This window comes from Python bivittatus, unplaced genomic scaffold (genome assembly GCF_059951505.1).
Source record: "Python bivittatus isolate LINGU-HERP-01145 unplaced genomic scaffold, Pbiv_v1 ctg000580_np1212, whole genome shotgun sequence".
In the NCBI taxonomy this organism is placed as follows: Eukaryota; Metazoa; Chordata; class Lepidosauria; order Squamata; family Pythonidae; genus Python; species Python bivittatus.
In genome coordinates, this window is record NW_028277087.1 from 4,690,088 (window position 1) to 4,710,861 (window position 20,774).

At 42.8% G+C, this 20,774-nt stretch overlaps 1 protein-coding gene across 3 annotated transcripts in view; it reads left to right on the forward strand.

Annotated features, from left to right (window-relative positions):
• Positions 1-20,774, forward strand: part of LOC112541989 (calcium/calmodulin-dependent protein kinase type IV-like) — a 52,177-nt gene that overhangs the window by 21,282 nt on the left and 10,121 nt on the right. For all 3 annotated transcript variants that reach the window (XR_015797637.1, XR_015797638.1, XM_088149390.1), the window contains exons 4-10: positions 1,836-1,918; positions 4,789-4,861; positions 9,491-9,581; positions 12,295-12,369; positions 14,577-14,652; positions 19,612-19,738; positions 20,273-20,425. Coding sequence is in view for 1 of the 3 variants with exons in the window: in XM_088149390.1 (XP_088005516.1) it covers positions 1,836-1,918; positions 4,789-4,861; positions 9,491-9,581; positions 12,295-12,369; positions 14,577-14,652; positions 19,612-19,738; positions 20,273-20,425 (678 nt within the window). In the remaining 2 variants the exon portion in view is untranslated. The remainder of the gene's footprint in view (positions 1-1,835; positions 1,919-4,788; positions 4,862-9,490; positions 9,582-12,294; positions 12,370-14,576; positions 14,653-19,611; positions 19,739-20,272; positions 20,426-20,774) is intronic.

Here is a 20,774-nt window from a genome sequence, read left to right on the forward strand (position 1 = left end):
CCTGGTGTGACTAGTGTAGGATCACAGAACGAGGCATCCTGAGTTGGGGAAGTAATGATTAAAGTGGTGTGAAATTCACAGTGTCACTAACATCTTAAGAAACCATGACATTTTCAGGGGAGGGAGGGACAGGAGGAGAGAGAAAATTTGAAGAGGGGTTGCAAGTATTTCCCCCTCCCAAAATAGGCTCTGGGTTTCAGATTCCCTGTGTTGTCATCAAAAATACAAAAAGCTGTGATTGATTTCAAGTTTCTTTGACAGCTGGGAATCTTTCAATAATCTTGTGATTTACTTCCTTTGTGGCTAAGCCTAGGCTTGGGTCAAAAGGGAAAAAAAGTCAAATCTTTTGATTTGTGTTTGATATGTATATATTTGCTTGCTAAAAATTCATCAAAATTGTTTTAGGCAATGTCTTTTTAAAAAAATGATGGCTTATCCCTTCCACTATTTTTTCCTGAAGAGTTGCAGTTATACAGTGTGTATAATGCTTCCTAGAAGATGTGTGTATGGCTGTTTGGTTTCAGTTTTAGTGTGTCTTTTTTTTTTCTTATTTACATGTTGCACTTTCCAACATCTTGCAATGATCTATAGCTGATGCTTTGATTGATGGATTATATGCCATCAAGTCGTTTTCAACTCTTATTGACCACATAGATAGATTTTCTCCATCTGTCCCCAGCCTGGTCCTTCAGGCCTTCCAATGGTACCCCCATCACCACTGAAACTGAGTCCATCCCCCTGGCTGCTGGTCATCCTCTTTTTCTCTTTCCTTCCACCTTTCCCAGCATTAGAGCCTTCTCTAGGGAGCTGGGTCTTTGCTTAATGTGTCCAAAGTAGGATAATTTGGTCATCTGTACCTTGAGTGAAAACTCTGAATTGATTTGTTTGATGATCCATTTATTTGTTTTCTTAGCTGTCCACAGTATTTCTCTAATGGCAAAGTTGAAAAGCATCAATACTCTTCCTATCCTGCCTCTTCAAAGCCCAACTTTCGCTTCCGTAGACGGTCACAGGGAATACTATTGCTTGCTTTAGGCCTTTATAAATCCCTCACCTTCCTAGGCTGGATATAGACCTTCATTTAATCTTCCACTATGCCCTTGACTTTATTTCCTGCAGCATCTCTGACTTACCATTGTTCTGGGTCAGAGCAGAGATTCCACCGAAGGACATATTATTTAGAGAAGGACCCAGCTGGCAATTCACTTTGGACTTTTTAATAAAAATTAGCATTTAAAAAAAAAATCAAAACAGCTTCTGTGTCTCAATACTTATTGGTGAGAAATTAGTGTAATTTGCATTTGAATGAAAACTTATCTAATTTCAGCTTTTTGCATCAAAATTCCCAAACTAAAACCTAATTATCATTTTAAATTCCCAGTTCTCCAAATGTGCCAGGTTACAAGAGCATTTGAGAAAAAGGAAAAAGGCTTGTTAGGGAAAATTGTTTGCAAAAGAAAAAAAAGGCAAACAAAATGTGTATATCTGGGGGAAGTGCAGTAATATGGATACAGATTTTAGTACAGTTTTGAAAATGTCCTCAATTTCAACCAAAAAGGCATACATTTGCAAAAACGAGAAACCTAAATTAAAAGATTTGTCAACCTTTAATATTGATGAATATAATGACATAAATCTGGCAGATTAAGGTTTCCTTCTAAATCTTGCATTCTGGACGATACCTTGGAATGGAGAGTTTTGAATTGTGTCTGGGCAGATGGGCACGCAAGAGTGCAAATGTTTAGAATTCCCCAATTCATTGTTTTTTCCTCATTTCTACAAAGGTTTAGATCAAAGTTATTCATCCTTCCCAATTTCTTCCCACATTCTTTTAGATCAAACTGAAAGACATCTTCGAAACCCCCACAGAGATCACACTTATCCTTGAGCTGGTGACAGGTGGTGAGCTGTTTGACAGGTAACACAGGAGAAACCTTTGCTTAATTGGCAGACTCTTAATTAAAGGTGACTAATTGAACAAAGGAAAGGAGAGTAATTTGTTGCCATGGGGAAAAGATGTGTTTGGGACACAGAAAGGGCGACTGGTTAATCCACAGCCATCAGTGTCAGAGTCTCTGGGCTGAAATCTTCCTTACCATCTCTTCCACCCTGTTCCCTTCTGGCTTCAGTTCTGGCTGAAAATGGAGGTAGTTGAGTTAATTCCTTAGAACTGATGGGAACAAATGTGCCTGCAGGCCACCTGCACCAGCCAGCCTTCCTAATTGACCTTACTTTAATTTGTTCAGATTGTTTTCGTTCTTTACAAACAGAGCTAAATGGGAAGCCGGCCAATTGCAAAGGGAAATGAGAGATTCCAGCATTGTCTATGTTTTCAAATAGCTTGCAGCTTCACCTACAACCTAGAGGCCTTCTTGGGAAATAAATACAATGGGTGGCTGTGACCCACCAGGACAGGGGATTAATCATGATGTTTGAGAATAGCCATTGCAAACCAGGCATGAAATGAAGGTATGAAACAGATGGCATTAAGAGGAACAGCTCTGTGGAAAAAAAGGCCAAGTCACTGGCTAATTTTATGAGAAGTCAGATAAAACCTCCTTTTCCATTAATATCTAGTCATTACTAGAGATTATGAATAACTAGCAACAGCAATTGCTAGGAAATACAAGTAAGGAAAGGATTTTTCCTTCGTGCCTGATCTTGGCTGATTTTGAAAAGCTAACCAGGATCAAGCCTGGTTAGCTCTTGGATAGGACACCAGCAGGAAATCAGGGCTGTAGGGCAGACTGGGAAGTTGAAAAAGTATCCTGCCAAGCAAATCATTTCTTTGCTAAGAAAATTGTATGGCTCTGGGCCTGAGGTCCCCAGGAGTTCAAGGAGTTCCATTTAACTTGAGGGGGTCTTTCTCTTTCAGGCACTGGGGATTTTTTTCCCTCTGTTCCAAAATGTGTGGTGCTGTTAGACCTTTGAGGTACTCCACACAAGAAACACCAACCATGAGTCCTAACTCTACCTTTACTGTAAGGTTCCATTAACAGAATCTTGCAAGTCTGAAAGTATTCCTCCCCTCCTTTCCTTTTACTCCAGAAAACTAGGGAGGGTCCCCTCTGAGATGCTTCGCATGCCTCCTCTCTTTCTGTGGGCTGAGATACCTTTTACACACCGGTTGTCCAGCCTGCGGCTCTCCCTCCTGTCTCCCAGGGTCATTCCCACAGATCATTACAGATGCCCACAAGTTAAGAGGGCTACCAAATCTGGGCTGCAATACTTTGGGTGAACATTAGATGGTAGTGAAGAGACACAGAAAGCTCTAACCCTTGGCTGCCCTCTAGTGATCCCCTGAATTTCTGCAGCCTTCTTTTGCTAGCCCTAGCAAGACAAACCTTTCGTTCCCCCCTTCTTTTATTTATTTATTTATTTATTTATTTATTTATTTATTTACCAAATTTGTCACTGCCCATCTCGTTAAAAAGCAACTGGGCGGTTTACAGAGGAGATAAAATCAATTAAAATACAATATAAAAACAGTCATAAATAAATAATACATAAATTCCAAGAATGATGGGATTGGCAAATGGTTCAGGGGCGCCAGCCACCCTCAGGATTGATTAAAACTCTTTATCACCCCATGCAAGCTGGCAGAGCCAGGTCTTTAACCCTTTCCAGAAAACCAGGAGGGTAGGGGCCCGTTGCACTGCTGGGGGGAGAATATGCCAAAGGGCAAGGGCAATGAGAGAGAAGGCTCTCCTCCCGGGCCCCGCCAGCCGACATTCTCTCGCTGACGGGGTCCGCAACATGCCCTCTCTGCCTGTCTGGGTGGGACGGGTTGATGTAATGGGGGTGAGACGGTCCCTCAGGTAACCTGGACCCATGCCATGTAGGGCTTTAAAGGTGATAACCAACACCTTGAATTAGACCCAGAAGGAAACTGGGACCCAGTGTAGCTCACGCAGCAAAGGTGTGACATGTGCCATCTTTGGGGCACCCCCAATTGCCCATGCGGCTGCATTTTGAACCAGCTGTAGCTTCCGGATATTCTTCAAGGGTAGCCCCATGTAGAGTGTATTGCAGTAATCTAACCGAGAGATGACCAGGGCGTGAATGACTGACTGGAGAGCCTCCTGATCCAGGAAAGGGTGTAACTGGCGCACCACATGTAGCTGGTGATTCCACACAGCCTTGCTCTCAACGCTATGGTGGAATCACAGCTGCACAGCTGCAACCTGATTAAAGAGAAGTTAATCCATTCATCACATGGGCTTCCATTGGTTTATTTTGGGATTAAGTTCAAAAATGGTTTCTCTAGCCAAGGCAGTGGGTTTCTTCATTCTTTGACGATGCGCAAGAGTGTAGGAGCGCACGGCATCGTAGAGGCTCTGCCTCGTGCAGGAAGAATAAGAAATAAAGAGGATTGCTTCTTTCAAAATGATGCTCATTGGCATATTTTTTAAAAAATATTTGAATTGAACAGATTGCTCTGCTAAACCATGCAGCCCTGGGACAGAGAACAAGGGAAGGGGAGTAAGGCGAATGTGTGAATGGTTGCCTAGCAACCACTGCAGCCTTCTCCCTTTTGCATCTCCCAGGAAGAGGAATGCTCTGGTTGCCTAGCAACCTGCCATTCCTGCCATCTCTTCTCCCCTGCAAAGCTTTCCAGCCTCCCCCTTCTTGTACCACACATTAAAACAGCAGAAAGGAGGCCAGAACACCCACCTGATTATTTATTTTTAAGTGTTTTCCCCAAGAAGCAGATTTACAGGCAGGCAGGCTGACTGTGCAGGGTGAAGGCATTCTTTTAAAATTCTGCACACTGTTTCTTCTTCACAGGATTGTGGAGAGGGGATTCTACAGTGAAAGGGATGCGGCCCACGTGGTGAAACAGATCCTGGAAGCTGTCTCCGTAAGCCGTTTGAATGTTTCCTTCCCTTTTCTGGGCCCTGTGGCCTTGCATCTGTTCCGGAGGGTAGGATCTTCATGGCCAAGGAAACAAAAATCTAAATTCTGCCACCCTTCAAAGGCACCTTTTCTGCAACTGGAATTTCGTAGGCAGATGTGCAATTGAGGTCTCTGCTTGCGTGGCATTCCTGCTTCCTGTGGACCTGCGTAAGAGGGCCCCAGCCTCCCATCACCCTGATGGTGGTGGGCCCACGCAAATGCACACGTGTGACTTCATTTTTTCAATGATCATTATCTCTGAAAACTTCTCTTGTCAAATCTCTGAAATCTGCAGACTCTGAAATTAACCTGGGCACTAGCAGTTTCCGTAGGTAATAACAAAAAAAAACAACAACCACAATTTATTAAACTTGTATGTTGCCCGACTCTCAACAACTCTGGGCAACTCACAACAATCAACAAAGAAATTGCAATCGAATCAATGAAAGATAAATATAAAAGATAGCAAGTGTGAGGAAGTGAGGGGACTTGCTTCCTCTCACCAAAGGCCTGGGTGTGATGGAATGGTTTGATGAAGGCCGCGCTCAGGGAGATAAGCATTTCCTTAGCCCCCAACAGGAGCGTGGGAAGGTTAAGAAGATGAGGCTGGCACCACCCTAAGGAATTCACGGTGTTTTGGCTGGCTGGCTTGGGAGGTCTAGATTCAATCTGGAGAGATTGATGTCAGGTTCAGCCCAAAGAACTCCACAAGACAGTACAGATACAGTTCTGTTGCGTTTATTAGCTTCCAACTCAAAGACAGAATCTCTCCAGGCCAAATCTAAACTTCCCAAGCCAGCAAGCCAAAAACACCGTGAATTCCTTAGGGTGGTGCCAGTCTCATCTTCTTAACCTTCCCACGCTCCTGTTGGGGCCTAAGGAAATGCTTATCTCCCCGAGCACGGCCTTCATCAAACCATTCCATCACACTGGGTGAAGAATAACAGTAATGTGGTTTGCCAAGCATCTGTTCTTGGTTTGGGCAAGGGGAGCAATTTAGGATTTCGTTTTGCAAGACAGAATGAAGAGCGAAAAGAAATCAAGATTATCCTGCCTGCGTTTGTCTTCCTCTTGATAAGGGAGAGATCCAGAGAAAAAGGCAGTAAAGATGTAGAATGTGCCCCAAAAAGGTAGCTGGGGATCCTCTACATCAATGTTTCTCAACCTCAGCAATTTTAAGATATGTGGGCTTCAACCCCCAGAATTCCCCAGCCATAAGCTGGCTGGGGAATTCTGGGAGTTGAAGTCCACACATCTTAAAGTTGCAGAGGTTGAGAAACACTGATCTATGTGGACTGTGAAAATTAGCTGGTTGTCCAACTGTCCTCTAGTCAAAGTATCTAAAATCTATTGACATTCTATTCACATATACCAATGTGTACAATATTTTCATTATAATTGCACAAGGTTGATTGGGAGTAGGATCTCAGTATGCAGGAAGAGGAGGGTGGACATTTTCTCCCCTCAGCAGCTGAAAACCAGCTGTTCCTTCAATAGCTAGCAAATGGAGGAGAAATTTCCCACCAGCGTCAGGCAGAAAAAGGCAAGGATCGAAAGATGAACTCTGAAACAAAGTCCAAGAGTCAATCAAGTCCCCCGTCTGTCAAATCCTGGAATTTTCTCTGCTTTGAGATAAGGCTGTAACGTCAAATGCATCCAGTAAGATACCCAGCTGTACAATTTCCACTGTGATTTGATTGGGACTGAGTGCTGCCTTGGAAAATTACTGAAGGTAATTTCCAATTTAGTTTGGCCAGAGTCGATCCCGATATCCAGATCAGAGCAAGCACACGCAACACTCAGTTCGGAGAGCCAAAACAGAGCTTGAGGGTTATTTATAAAACATCAGCAAAGGTTTTTTTAAAAAGTTAACTGGCAAACCAGGATAAAATGCAGGCAAATGCAGTGAGAGAGAGAGAGATGTGAAGAATTGACATTATCTATCTGTACATCCCTCTGCATATCAAAAAGAGCAGAACTTTCCGGAGTCAGTGGAAATAGTCCTAGGGCTAATTAATTTGGGCAGTAAGGGAGTGGCCTATAGGTATTCCAACCTTAACACTTCTATGTACATCACAGCAGTAGAATTGAGATGGAAAGTAGGACACCAGGTGATCCTCCCTCTATTTTACACCATCAAAGAAATAATTTGATGGACGGAGATGATGTATCCAACGTGCCACAGGCAAATTCTTTGCAGCTTAAAGAACAGTCTTGGGGGAGAAATTGGAACAGAAAAGAAGTACTTGAACAGATTCAAAAACACACTAAGCCATATATTTGGATTTGGCTTAACGTGATCTAGAAATCATGATTTACAGCATAGGGTGTTGTGTGAGCCTAATTAGTAGCTGTTTATTTGACAAACAGATTAAACTACCAAGTTATGGCTTGCTCAACCAACGTGTGAATGTACTTTGGCTTTGTGAGTAGATGTACGTGTGGAAGCTGTCGGCAACAGGGGTTGGAGAGAATAATTCACGAGCAGGGAGAAGGTTGCTGATTTCACCTTGTAAATCATACATTAATCTTGGTTTGCAGTGACACCCCCTTAAGGGACATTCTTACTTGCTCTTAACGTGTAATTCTATTCAGCAAATGTTTCATAAATAGCATTCCAGAATCCTTTGAAATGCACAGAATTCCATATTTGGTATTCAGCCCCCTCCCGCCCGCCCCCCAAGGAATTGCTCCCAAAAGAGAAGCAGCTTAAAAAACAGGACAGGCAGAGAAGAAATGGCAGCGGTGTATTTTTTATTAAGCTCTTTCCTGCGGTCTAAATTTCAGTGCAGCATAAAAGAAAGAGAAGAAAGATATAGCTCTTAGAGAGAATATTAGTAGGTCACTGTTTCTCTGTACTAAAGGTCAGTGGAAGATGGTTTCCAAGGCAACCAGAGGTTTTAAAATATGAGAGAAATTCATATACAAAAGTAGTCCATCGTTTGCTTTGCAGAAAAGTGAGAATTTGGCTCCATCACTCTGGGCTGGGAAGGAAATGCTACCAAATGGCCAAAGATTTTAAGTAATTCACAGCTGAGCAAATGAAAGAAATAAAAGAATGGAGGGAGTTACAGCAAGATCCAGATTGGTTCTGCACAGTCTGAGCAGATGTGTCCACTCTTTCGATATTTATGTCTGAATCGTAGGTGTCCACGGGGGAGCGGAGGGGACCGACCCCTCTGAAAGGCAGGGAGGCTTCCATTGCGATGCTCCGTCTGCCATGCTGCTAATTTGCAGCTCCCCCTGCAGACGACGGTGGCCTGAATATGGAAATCCGTTGCACAATGCTTGTGTTTTGCAGAGCACATTTCATCCCCAGCCAGTCCTACATCCAGCCACAGGGTTGGATGTTGGCTCACTACAAGGGCTCCAGGATGGCAGTGGGCCCTTCTCAGACTGCCCAGAGTCATCGAGAGTTGGATGCCATACAAGTTGAATAAAGTATTAGTGCTGGTTACACAGTCAACCAGATGTTTAGACTGGATTTGGCATTTCTATCCACCTCTCGAGTCCTTCCCAAGGACCTTATTATTACTATTATTACTATTATTTTCCATTTGCCCGGCAAGTAGCAATAGATATTAACCAGGCTCCTGGAGCCAACCAGGATTTGGGAGACATATTCAGGACCTTGGCAGTGAGTTTGGAATGGAACGTCTTGTGTTTTTCTGCCACTCTAAGCCTTCAACTTGTTTACTTGGAGGACTGATTAGGTAATACATGGCCACTGACCCCAAAATTACCACATTTTGGGGTTCACAAGCACATTGAACCTAGAAATGATTCAGTAGCCACGTTGCAAAAATGCAGCCAATAGTTGGGCTCAGGCAACTCATAAAGCTATGATTGGCTTTTATTGACTTTTCCTAAATCATTGAAAACTACAGTAGGGAGCAATGTGCTTTTGCTGTGGCTAAACTCCTGATATAATATTTATTCAGAATTATTCAGAAATAACTCCTGTTCAACAAAGGCTCCCTGCTGTTTTTAAGCAGAAGCTGCCTGTTTGTACTTTCTGCCTGTAATTTGTTCACAGCGAAGAATTGCCTATTATTTGGTCAGCTTGTGGTTTCTGTGTAATATGTGAATATATGTGCCTATTAATGATTTGGGGAAAAGCAATAAAATAAAAAGAAATTAGCAATTAAAATAAATACTGTACTCCAGTTGTTTGGAAACTTGGACTTTTATCTGAACAAAAGTTGAGTTTTGTCTTAATAATTCAGAAACAAGGCTGTAACCACCCTGAACAGAAAGCAAATAGAGTAGATATAATGGTATATTGGTCTTGAAAAGCCTCAGTACCTGTAGCACCTTGTTGGTCTACACTGGACATGCTACTACTACTACTACACGGTGTTTTAAGCGGTGGAATAGAATTGCCACAGGTCAGTTTTTGAAAAATGTGAAAAGCAGACAAATGGCACCTAAAGTTGCTTTGTCAGTTGAGGTGGCTAATAGCTTGATTAAATACATTAAATAAATAAAAATAATTAATTGGTTTGTGCCAAAGGAATCCTTTTTGACAGCATGCAGAGGTAAGGGACTTTTACTACAGAAATGTTATATGCTTTTCTGTCTTTGTTTCCTCTAGTATCTGCATTCAAATGGAGTAGTCCACCGTGACCTTAAACCAGAGAACCTGCTCTACGCAGATCTCTCCCCTGATGCTCCTCTCAAAATTGGTAGGGTTGGGATGATGCAAGCAGAAAATATTATGTACTGAAATCTTGTTTTAGTGGACTAATGGTGGGGGACCATTGTTTGCAAATATGCATTAAGTGGAAAAATACATTGTGGCAATTTACATCAAATGTGTGACGATGCCATTCTGCAGATGTTGCAAATTATGTCCTTTGTGTCAATTTATGCCACTTGCACAAATGACATAAATTGACATGAAGGATATAAATCATCTTAGAAATTTTGTCCAAAGCAAAAAAAAATATGATACATTTTGTTATGTTATATAATGTGACATTTGTGTTAATTTACATGATTTGCATTATGTCATTATGCAGTTTGTGCAAATAACAGAATTTTGAATTTAACAGACATTTGGGAGAAATGGGCACTCTTTCCTCCAGATGATCCATTAAATTAAGGGTTGACTAACTTAACAAGACATTCATAGAAGCACAATTACTTTCTTAGAATCACACTGTTTAACAACATTTTATGCTCTGTATAGAATTCCCTCCTTACAAGTAATTTTGTCTGTAACTATTGGTAAGAACATAATGTCAGTATCATTCTGCATAATTCTATTAATTATAGGTAGTCCTTGAGTTATGACCATTCATTTAGTGACCATTCAAAGTTACGACAGCACTGAAAAAATGACTTATGACCAGTCCTCACACTTATGACTGTTGAAGCATCCCAGCAGTTACATGATCAAAATTCAGGTACTTGGCAACTGACATATATTTATGACGGTTGCAGCATTCTGGGGTCATGTGATCACCATTTGCAACCTTCCCAGCCAGCTTCCGAGAAGCAAAATCAATGGGGAACCATGTGATTCACTTAACGACCGTGTGATTCGCTTAACGACCATGTGATTCACTTAACGGCCGCTGCAAAAAATGTTGTGAAATTGGGTGCGGTCATGTGATGCCTCGCTTAATGACTGCACTGCTTAACGATGAATTTTCCAGTCCCTACTGTGGTCGTAAGTTGAGGACTACCTGTACTATAATTTTAATATATGGGAATGACTCCTCCAGTGAGGACCAGGGAGACAAATCCCAATTAAGTCTCAAGGGGTGGGGGATGGCTTATGAATCAACCATAATCTACCTAAAATTCATCCCACAAAGAATACATATCCATATTGGCTTCATCTGAGTTACACCCACCCCATCCTTCTGTAACATACGATTGTGATGGATTCATAGAGTTGATTATCTAAATTTGCTCCAGTTTCTTGATGTACTGGAGCAAGTATTCCAAATAATCCAAATCAAAGTAGAAGCTCAAGTTTAATGTCTGTTAAAGCCTAGAGTGAGTCTGGGGAAATAATGTGTTGAAGGTGGAGCACAAACAGATTATGCTCAGGATATTAGCTGTTACCACCAGCTCGTTCGAGCACTGTTTGTGAGACCTTAACCCAGAGTATCTTAAAGGGTGGGTCATAACCCTGAAGGTGATTGGGAGACAGTGGATGGAGGGTCACTAGACAGTGTCTTCTGAGCAACGTCTTTCTGAGTAAGCCCAGGACTTTGATGCAAAGGATACTGAACACCAAGCAACAGGGCAGTTCCAGATTCTGTGGAGTCCTAGGTGCTCTCTGAGCTTATTAGTTTGTTTGCAGACATTTCATTACCCAACTAGGTAACTGTGCCGATGATGTTACCTAGTTGGGTAATTAAATGTCTGCAAGCAAACAACCAAGCTCAGAGAGCCCCTAGGACTCCACAGTTCAACCCTGAGCTATACATATTCTCTTCTATTGGAGTTCTACATTCCTATAGGAGTCCTGAGTGTTCTTTTTCCTTTTTTTTTTTTAACACACCATGTTTCCTTTTCAAAGGAGGAACAATCATTCCTAGAGGGCACAAGGCCTCTATTGCAAAGCTTCAACCCACAGGTTTTCACATTTTTTCAGGCTACAGAACTTGTGAGTTAAAAAAAAGAGTTCTCAAAATCCCTGATCAAGAGGCAAAGCTCTAGTGATAGAAAATTGGCTGCATTCAAGGGAACACAGTTGGAAAAAAACTGCTCTAACCCTCCCCTGCAGCGGGAATTATGATGGAGGGGAAGGGAGGAAAGGCAGTGAGAAAACAAATTGCAAATTGCATGCAAGAATGGGACTTTAAAGCACCAAGCTGGAAAGGAACGAGAAGGGCAGGCTGGAATTGTTCAGTTCGGTTATGCTGGGAGAAGAAGCTAAATGAATTTACAACCAGCCTGGGTTGTTGTCATTAAATACAGGTTGGATTCACCCAACACCCTTAACCTAAATTACAGAACAAAATAGCTGTGCTCAGATCATATATATATATCATATTGTATGTCTGACTAAAGAAACCAGTCTCCAGGAGTCAACACTGACTTGAAGGCATCAAAAAGTAAAAAAAAAATAAAAATTGAAAATGGCTTACTGTGGCATCCAGGTTCGCATTCTATACTGAACCACAATTACCCAACTTTGGCTTAAGTTAGCCTCGTGGCTCCAGGATGTGGATTGCTACATGACAGCACAGAAATGCAGAACATGTTTGCCTTTTCCTGCTGTCTAGCAGTCATCTGGATTTTTGCAGCACAGATCTGGTGGCCTATCAAACTAGATTGGAGAACAGAAATCCTTTCCTTTCTGGTTCCAGAAGAAAGGAGAACTTAAATACACACCCAGAACACACACATAAAGACACACGTATCTCTGTTTTCTCCCAGGTGATTTTGGTTTATCCAAAATTGTGGATGAGCAAGATACAATGAAAACCGTATGTGGCACACCAGGATACTGTGGTGAGTATGTGATGGAGAGCAATGTGGGAATCTGTCCATTTTAAGGGGACTTGGGTGCCAGAGAAAGGGAGACTCAATATTCTGGGCCCTATTTCCAAGAAGAAAGTGCAGAGCTCTGTCAGCCACTGTGCTCCCTAAGAAAAGACCTTTTGCAGGAGTTCTATATCTCGGGTGTGAAAATCCAGGTGTCCACTAGATGCCAGCAAAATGTTAGTTTCTTTGACTCTCTACTGCTCTTATGGTTGTGTGGAGATTTGCAACTCAGATCTGGTGGTTCTTTCAGCTTAGTAACCAACACCATTCCCTTCCTATAAACTCCTGTTTCTTGCCACTGTTGTATGTAAATGTGTGTAAATGACAGAAGGCGTCATCCAACTCAGATATTATTTTATTCTATAAAACAGTGTATCTCAACCTCAGCCGCTTTAAGATGGGTGGACTTCAACTCCCAGAATTCTGGGAGTTGAAGTCCACCCATCTTAAAGCGGCTGAGGTTGAGAAACACTGCTATGAAATATTTCAGTTTACCTCTTGTTGCCTTTCTACCCTTAGCCTTATTTAATGATTGTTCTGGCAAATTTTCCCTAGAGAAAAGGGTGCAGCCTGTTTACCCTTCTAAAGACTATAGCAAATCTTTGTAACCTTTAAGCATTCCTGCACTGAGTTACCAGATCTCTTTCTACACCCATAGAGATATGGATATTTTGCTTCCAACCTCCCATTCCAGAATGGTGGTGATAATATCATGTTCGTTATGGAATTCTTAATTTAGCCTCACCCACTGTCTTCTGAACATCAGCTAGCTACCTGTAGGAATTTAGTTTCATAGAAGAAAGCTTTCCCCTCATCAATTTTTTTGGGGGGGTGGGGGGTGCCTTTGAATTACTGTTGACTCCTGGCAACTTCCTGGACTAATCCCTGCAGATTTCTTCGCAGGATTTTCAGAAGTGGTTTTCCCTTCTTTTTCTTCCCAGGGCTGAGAGAGAGGGACTGGCGCAAAGTCACCCAGCTGGCTTCGTGCCTAAGGCAGGACTAGAACTCAGAGTCACCCAGTTTCTAGCCTGGTGCCTTAATCACTACACCAAACTGGCTCCCTCATCAGTTTACAGGTCCTGTAACACTGGGTTCTCAAAAGCCAGGGTGATTTAGTGGTGACGGTATTGGACTAGGAGTGGGGAGATCCAGGTTCATGTCTCCCATAGCTGTGGAAGCTCATGGGGGATTTTAGGCCAACCCCCCCATCCCAAGAGCCAATGGGGCCAGTGGTGAAGGAGGTGGACTAGGAGTGGGGAGACTCAGTTTCTAGTGCCCCCTCAGCATGGAAGCCCCCAAGGGGGGGCAACTGACCTTCCACATCCCATCTCAGATCAGCCATTCCTCTGCCCATTCTCTAAGGAGCAGAAAACCTTAAGGAAACTTTCCTGGAATAAATATACCTATTTATACTAGGTTTCCCCAACTGGAGCATCTTCCAGATGAGGGTATGAAATTCCCAGAATTCTCAGCAATGGCCATGCTGAAGTGTCCACCTCTGGAAGGCCCATTTGGAGGAACATTACAAAGCTGGTGGAAAGGTGCCTTAAACCAGTGATCCTCAACCTTGAACACTTGAAGATGTGTGGACATCAACTCCCAGAATTCCCCAGCCAGCATGGCTGGCTGGGAGTTGAAGTCCACACATCTTCAAGTGGTCAGGGTTGAGGAACCCTGCCTTAAACAAGGTAATGTCTACCTGGCCTAAAGGATCTGGGCTGGAAACATTCAGACAACCACTAGATGGCAACCAAGAGAGTTTCAGGACCTTTTCTACCATCTAGTGGTCTTCTGGCTTTAGCATCCCCATTTTGGTAGCCCTACCAAATATCCTGACCCTGAAGAAGGAGGCATCTGTGCAGATAATTTGGGCTTCAGCTATGTTCAGCTTCATCCTTCCTGCTTCAAAGGACCATCAGGGACAAGTGGCCAAATAATAACATGCCACTCTCTTCTCCTTTCCCGTGAGTTTGCAAAAGCAGGAGAACAAGTGTCAGGTTGGAAAACACCCAGGAAAATTGCCAATCCCCCATGAAGGAGTGTGAATTTTCACTGATAAAAGTTGCGCTTAGGGGATGAGCGGGTAAGAGAGTCACAGTGGGAGAGGGAAAAAATATGTCTGCCAACTCCGTTCTCTCGATTCTGACTTCTGTTTATTTTTCAAATGCCTTTAGCCCCTGAAATTCTCCATGGCTCACCATATGGCCCTGAAGTGGATATGTGGTCTGTAGGCGTCATAACATATATCTTGTGAGTAACGTTAAAATACTTCAAAAGAAACTCCTCTCGCTGTGCTTTGCTCACTCGCACCCTCCCCTTCAAGCATGGTCCAGCAAACGAGCATGGTGTAAAATCTCACCCACCCATGATTTCTGCCGTTCTCCACTTCCAGACTTAAAAATAAATTAGATGCTTACCACCACCATCCCTTTACCTCCCACTCTCTTGTTTTTTTCTCTCTCCAAGTAAAACCACAAAATTATGCTGCCTTCTCCCCCACACACACGCTCACCAGCATACTGTTTTCTTTATTTGCTTTCAGTGTGGTTGCCAGAACAAAAAGGAACAGGCAAAAATATAAGAATAAGAGGGGCCGTGTTTCAGATCAAAGGTTGATTTGGTAGAAAACACCCTTTCCTTTCCTCACCCACAAAACTACAGAGCATAAAAACAGTAGCCCTCCATGCTGGTTATCTTCAGTGTGTAGTAAGATAAAGGTAGAGTACCCCTCCACATGGAGGAACAGTCATAATATATGTATTTCTGGATTCAGGTCAAAGATTCATCCATTTCCCAGAAGGCTAAGCAAACGAGGAGGGGATCCAATGGGGGGCAATTCCACACTATGATTTTGCACCATTTTACAAGCAGCTCCAGGTCTCTAGTTTATTTATTATGCGTTTTATAGTTTTGGTAACCTGCCCCAGTCTAAAGATTCTGGGTGGCATACAGCTGAGTTGTAGAATTCCCTTCTGATGACATTTAATACATTTGAGTCCTTGATCACTTATTAATGATTGTATCCATTTTTCGCTAGTATAATTATTTTGTCTTTGGTTTTTATATTAGTTTTTGTATATCACCCAGAGTCACATTGTTGTAAATAAATGCTTTCAATGAATAAATCATAATATGCCAAATAAATTAGAATTCTTTTCCCAAACAACGTCCCCAAACATTAAACTTAAGTTTAAAAACCCAACGGAATAGTGCTTTATGAAACACTAGAAGTGTCATCCCTACCAGGTAAACTAGACCAGGAAATCAACTCCACTGGAAGGCTAAAACTATTTTTATTGAGACCGACTAGAACAGAATCTTGCAAATCTGATTGTGCTGGACCTCCTCCTCTTTCTTATAGTTCAGTGAATTAGGGAGGTGTCTGCCTGAGCCACTTCCGAATGTTATCTTGTCCTACTGGACTTAAAAAACGTTTCAGCCCCTTTTGCCGTCCTGCATATCTCCATTTTCCTTATTCTGTACAAGGAAGAGAGCTGCATGAATTTCTGCAGGTAAAAAAACTCCAGAGCATGGGGACATGACAAAGAGGCCTCCTCCCCGGTCCAGATTCCTCCGATTTCACGTAGGGTGGGAGCAAGTCTCAATAGACCCTCTTGAGATGTCCAGATGGGCCGATTAAATCCTGACCAGGGGGAGTCTGATACAACATGACCCTACCACCAAAGGGGCTCTGTCGGCAATAACCAGCATTATGAATCAGGGTCAGAAGCCCATCAGTAAGCATGTTTCCTCAGCATCGATAGTGGTGGATCTACAGTATCTCCTTTTCAGCTGGGGGGCAGACATGTGGTGGGTCCATTTTCTCATTAGAGAGAACTTCTCCCAGTTCTTGAGCTTCCAGTCTTCTAAGGCAGTGTTGTCCAAACTTGGCCACTTTAAGATGAGTGGACTTCAACTCCCAGAATTCCCCAGCCAGCATGGGAATTCTGGGAGTTGAAGTCCACTCATCTTAAAGTGGCCAAGTTTGGACAACACTGTTCTAAGGGAAATAAGTGCTTCCTTGAAGGCCCAGTAGCCCAAATCAGTGTTCTCCAAACTTTTTTGACTGTGCCCCCTTATCAGTAAAACATTTTTGAGCATGCACTCTGAAGACACTGAGGCTGATTTAATTATCAGGGATATAGTTGTACTACCCTATTAATATATTGCGTACATGATCTAAAACGTAACCCGAAAATAGTTTTCTTTTTTTTTAAAGGATGAAATTAAAAGAAGGATAAGATGAAAGTGAAACAAACCATACTCTAATATTTTTTTCCCACACCCTAATGCAGTTTTCAACCTTGGCAACTTTAAGATGTGTGGACTTCAACTCCCAGAATTCCCCAGCTAGTCCTGCTGGCTGGGGAATTCTGGGAGCTGAAGTATACACGACTTAAAGTTGCCAAGGTTGAGAAACCCTGCCCTAATGGATTGTCTTGCGCACCACGTGGGGTGTATGCACCCCACTTTGGAGACCACTGGCCTAGTTAAAAGGAGTAGAGGTTAAATGTTATCAATTTCTCTGCTCAGCGTAGGACAAACTGGCTGCAAATTTGCAGATCACTGGAGATGTCACTTTGGAAGCAGACTGTAAGTTAGAAGAAAAGAAGCCGATCTCCAACGGTCTTCCCACTGCTTCTGAAAGTCTGGAATATGAAAACAGTGACTAGGATTCTACGATTCTACTGGACAGTCTCTTTCCTCTTAAGTTGCCCTGCAGACAGCAAATATGCACACCCCCACCTGGTGGCAGATTGGCAATAGGATTTTGCACCATACTGTTTTCTGCCAGCAGAAGGACTGATGAATAGCCTGGAGCCCTGGAGAATAGTCCTCACATCATAACTACTGCATGAGGCTGATAAATCTGTTGCTAACAGGTTTCCAGGTACAAATTGAAGTGCTGGTTTTTACCTATAAAACTGTGGTTGGCTCAGCACTGAGATGCCCTAAGGGCCACCTCCTTCAGCTAAGAATCAACAGCCCAATAAGAACATTTCAGAAAAAATGATTTGTAGTTCCCCCCTACCATGAAGTGAGGGGCACTGAGGCCAGCAGGAAATGTTTCTCAGTCATGGCCCCTCCTGAGAAGCTAGATTAACCTAAGCATTATTGTCATTCCAGAAGCATATTAAAATGGAGCTCTTCCAGAAGTCTTTTAAAATGTAATTTATTGAAGGAACACCATATCCATGTTTATATTGCTCTAAGTTCTTGTTTTTAACTTCTGTAATTCGATGACTGTGGATATCTTATATGCATATATTTTGCAATTACCTTTCTGCAATGCTAAGAGTTGCTTGAGCACAGTGGCAGAGAACTCTAATACACAAGCCCTTCATATATTTAAGGCAGTGTATGCTAAGAAAACTCTCCGCTGCAAGGTAAACACAGACCCTACAGCGTTGCAGGGAGGAGGAAGGAACTGCTGGGTAGGAAGGCAGGGGAGGGGGACTGGAAAGGAAAACCAGTGAATTAACCCCCTCCCACATGAATTGATTGATTCAATTTCAAGGCTGCCTGACTCCCTAACAACTCAGAGTGGCTAACAGATAAAAGTAGAAGAAAACAAAGTACATCAAGAGGGAAAAAAAGAAGACAGCCAACCAGAACCAAAACCCCAAAAATAAGCAGCCAGTAACCAGCTAACTACATACTAAATGTACACACACACACACACACACAGATCCCTTTTTAACCCAGGGCCTGGACCAGTTCTCTTCTGCAAGCGTGTCCTCTCTCAGCATACAGAAACCAGTCGTGTGAAGCCCAGCTGCAATGGCGACAGGCCTTCAACAGGGCATTTGCAAATGAGAGAGCAAAAGGGGGTGACGTTAAGACCCTTCCCCTTGCTGTTTCTCCTCTGTTTTTGTGTCCCCAAGTGGCATTCGTGTTTGGAGGTAGGAGGGAACCTCAGTTGCGGAGCAGATGGATTTGCTTCTTAGAAGTTGGCTCCATGCAAGAGGATGAAGGGGGATCTCAATGGATAACAAGGAGGTCCAAACTCCAGCAGGATCTGCATGGGGCAGAATAAAGCCAGTTGCTCCCCATGTAATCCCCACAGACTGATGTCCTTTTTTTCCTACCCCCCCCTTTATATTATTTAATGACTTCAATGCAGTGTTTATTTTATTTATCAACTTGCATGAAACAGATGGTGATTAAGGACAATTAGTATATATTGGTAGCTGATTTTTTTTTTTTTTTACAATCTCCAGCCAAGTTTAAAGTAATAGGGCCCTAAGCCTTTTGGTAAACATTATGATAGCAAACAGATCTTACTTTTCTCTGCCTCTCTCTTTTTCTCTCTCTCTTTTCTACTAAATAAACATTAGCAAAGTGGCATCTGGTCTGGGGTTTTATTTCTTTTTTATGCCTAATTTGCAGAGGCAGTAGAATTGAATTAGAAAGCCTGCTTTCTCCTGCAAGCAGGATGGAAAAGCTGCACCATTCAAGGTTTGGGACTCCTCTTCCCATCATCCTGAGCTCGCATGACCAATCATCAGGGATTACATTGTAGGAAATTGTAGGGATTACAGAAATGGTAGTCCAGCACTTTGTGGAGAAGGTCTCAGTTAGTGCGGTTAATGAATCCCATGAAATGGTTGCATTATCCGAATTCGCACTATTCAAAGTGATATTTCTATGGAAAATAGGGTAATTGGTTCCAGCTCGACAGAAATAGGCAATGAAAATGTTTAAACCTAAATTTTATATGTTTATTAATGAAATATAATAGTAAAAGATAAAAAGAATATACTTACCACTTAAATTTATTTTTAACAAAGTTACAGTATTAAACTTGTACTGTTTTCCTCTGACGGAATTTTCCTTTCCTCCATTTTGCACACATGAAGATTAGCAGCATCTAAAATCCCAACTGCAACTGCTCATGCACTAGCTTCAATTGCACATGTCTCACATTAGCTGAATTTTGGGCTGCATTAAACACGACCTGATAACAACTACAATTTGCACTAAATCGAACATCGCATTATTCAAACACGTGCTAATTGCGACCTACCTGTATGGGTCCTCTTGCTGTATAACTTCAGAAACATTCATTCACCTGAATCTTTAATTAATATTTAGCTGAAGGTTAATTCAAGTAATGGAGAAGGTCTTTGAGTGCTTTGCATTCATAGAAATTTGTCTTATTTCATAGCAATCCCGTCATAGGCCTCTGATTCTTCCTTTTTTTTCCAGGCTGTGTGGCTTTGAGCCCTTCTTCGACCCAAGAGGAGATCAATACATGTACAGCCGAATCCTAAATTGTGACTATGAGTTTGTCTCTCCTTGGTGGGATGAAGTGTCTCTCAATGCCAAGGACCTGGTGAGTTATTGTATTTTGAGCACTGCCCAGATGGATGGATGGCCCACGTCTGCACTTGCATGTTCTGGCATGCATGAAGGCTTACACTCGTGCTCCTCGGGCACCATGGCCCCTCAAACATTATACTGCAAATGAAAGTACCGGGCTCAGCTTCCATTTTTCTGCAGAGATGACCTTGGGTCTCCCTGGGATGGGAGAGAGCAGTGGGAGAGAGCAGTGGGAGGCTGGTTCCACAGCTGGCTGGGCCCACACCATGGCCCTCTTTTGTGAAGAGAACAGTCTCCTAGTAGATCCATTCTGTCAGTGCACTGATCACACGCTCTCCAAATGCCAAATGTGTTCCTAGCCCCAAGACCTTTCCCTACTAGAAATCCATTGCCCCAATGTACTAAGAGATAAGGCTTTGATTGCAGAATCAGGGCCATTCTCTTGGCTTTTTTGACATCCTCCCCCTGCCAGACACCCCTGATTGGCCCATTCGCATCCTTTATGACACTGGAATTGTCACACTAAACCCATCTCTGGCCCTTGTAGGTCCGAAAGCTGATTGTTCTGGATCCCCAGAAAAGATTAACGGTTCATCAAGCCCTGGAGCACCCTTGGGTGACTGGGAAAGCTGCTAAGTTCGCACACATGGACAGTACGCAGAAGAAATTGCAGGAGTTCAATGCAAGGCGGAAGCTAAAGGTAAGATTCGGTGACTTTGCTCTCCCATCTGGGCTCCCAAATGGGGATGAGAACCAGGGGCCTGAGCTCAGGGCCAGAGGCTCAGAATCAGGGTGCAAGGCAAGCCACACAAAAGTAGCCTAGCCTAGATGCCTTGCAGGGGGCAGGTCAAAATTCAGTATGGCGGCTACGACTGGGTAATTGAAGCCCTGCCCACACATAAAAAGAAGGTGTGGCTTTGATCATTGGTCATGGCTGCCATTTTGATTTTTTGACACCCCTTGCAGCAGCCCTCTTGGGGAGAGGTGTATTTTCACATCCAGGGCCATGTGGAGAGGGGAAGGGTCATACCATGATATCACAGATGAGC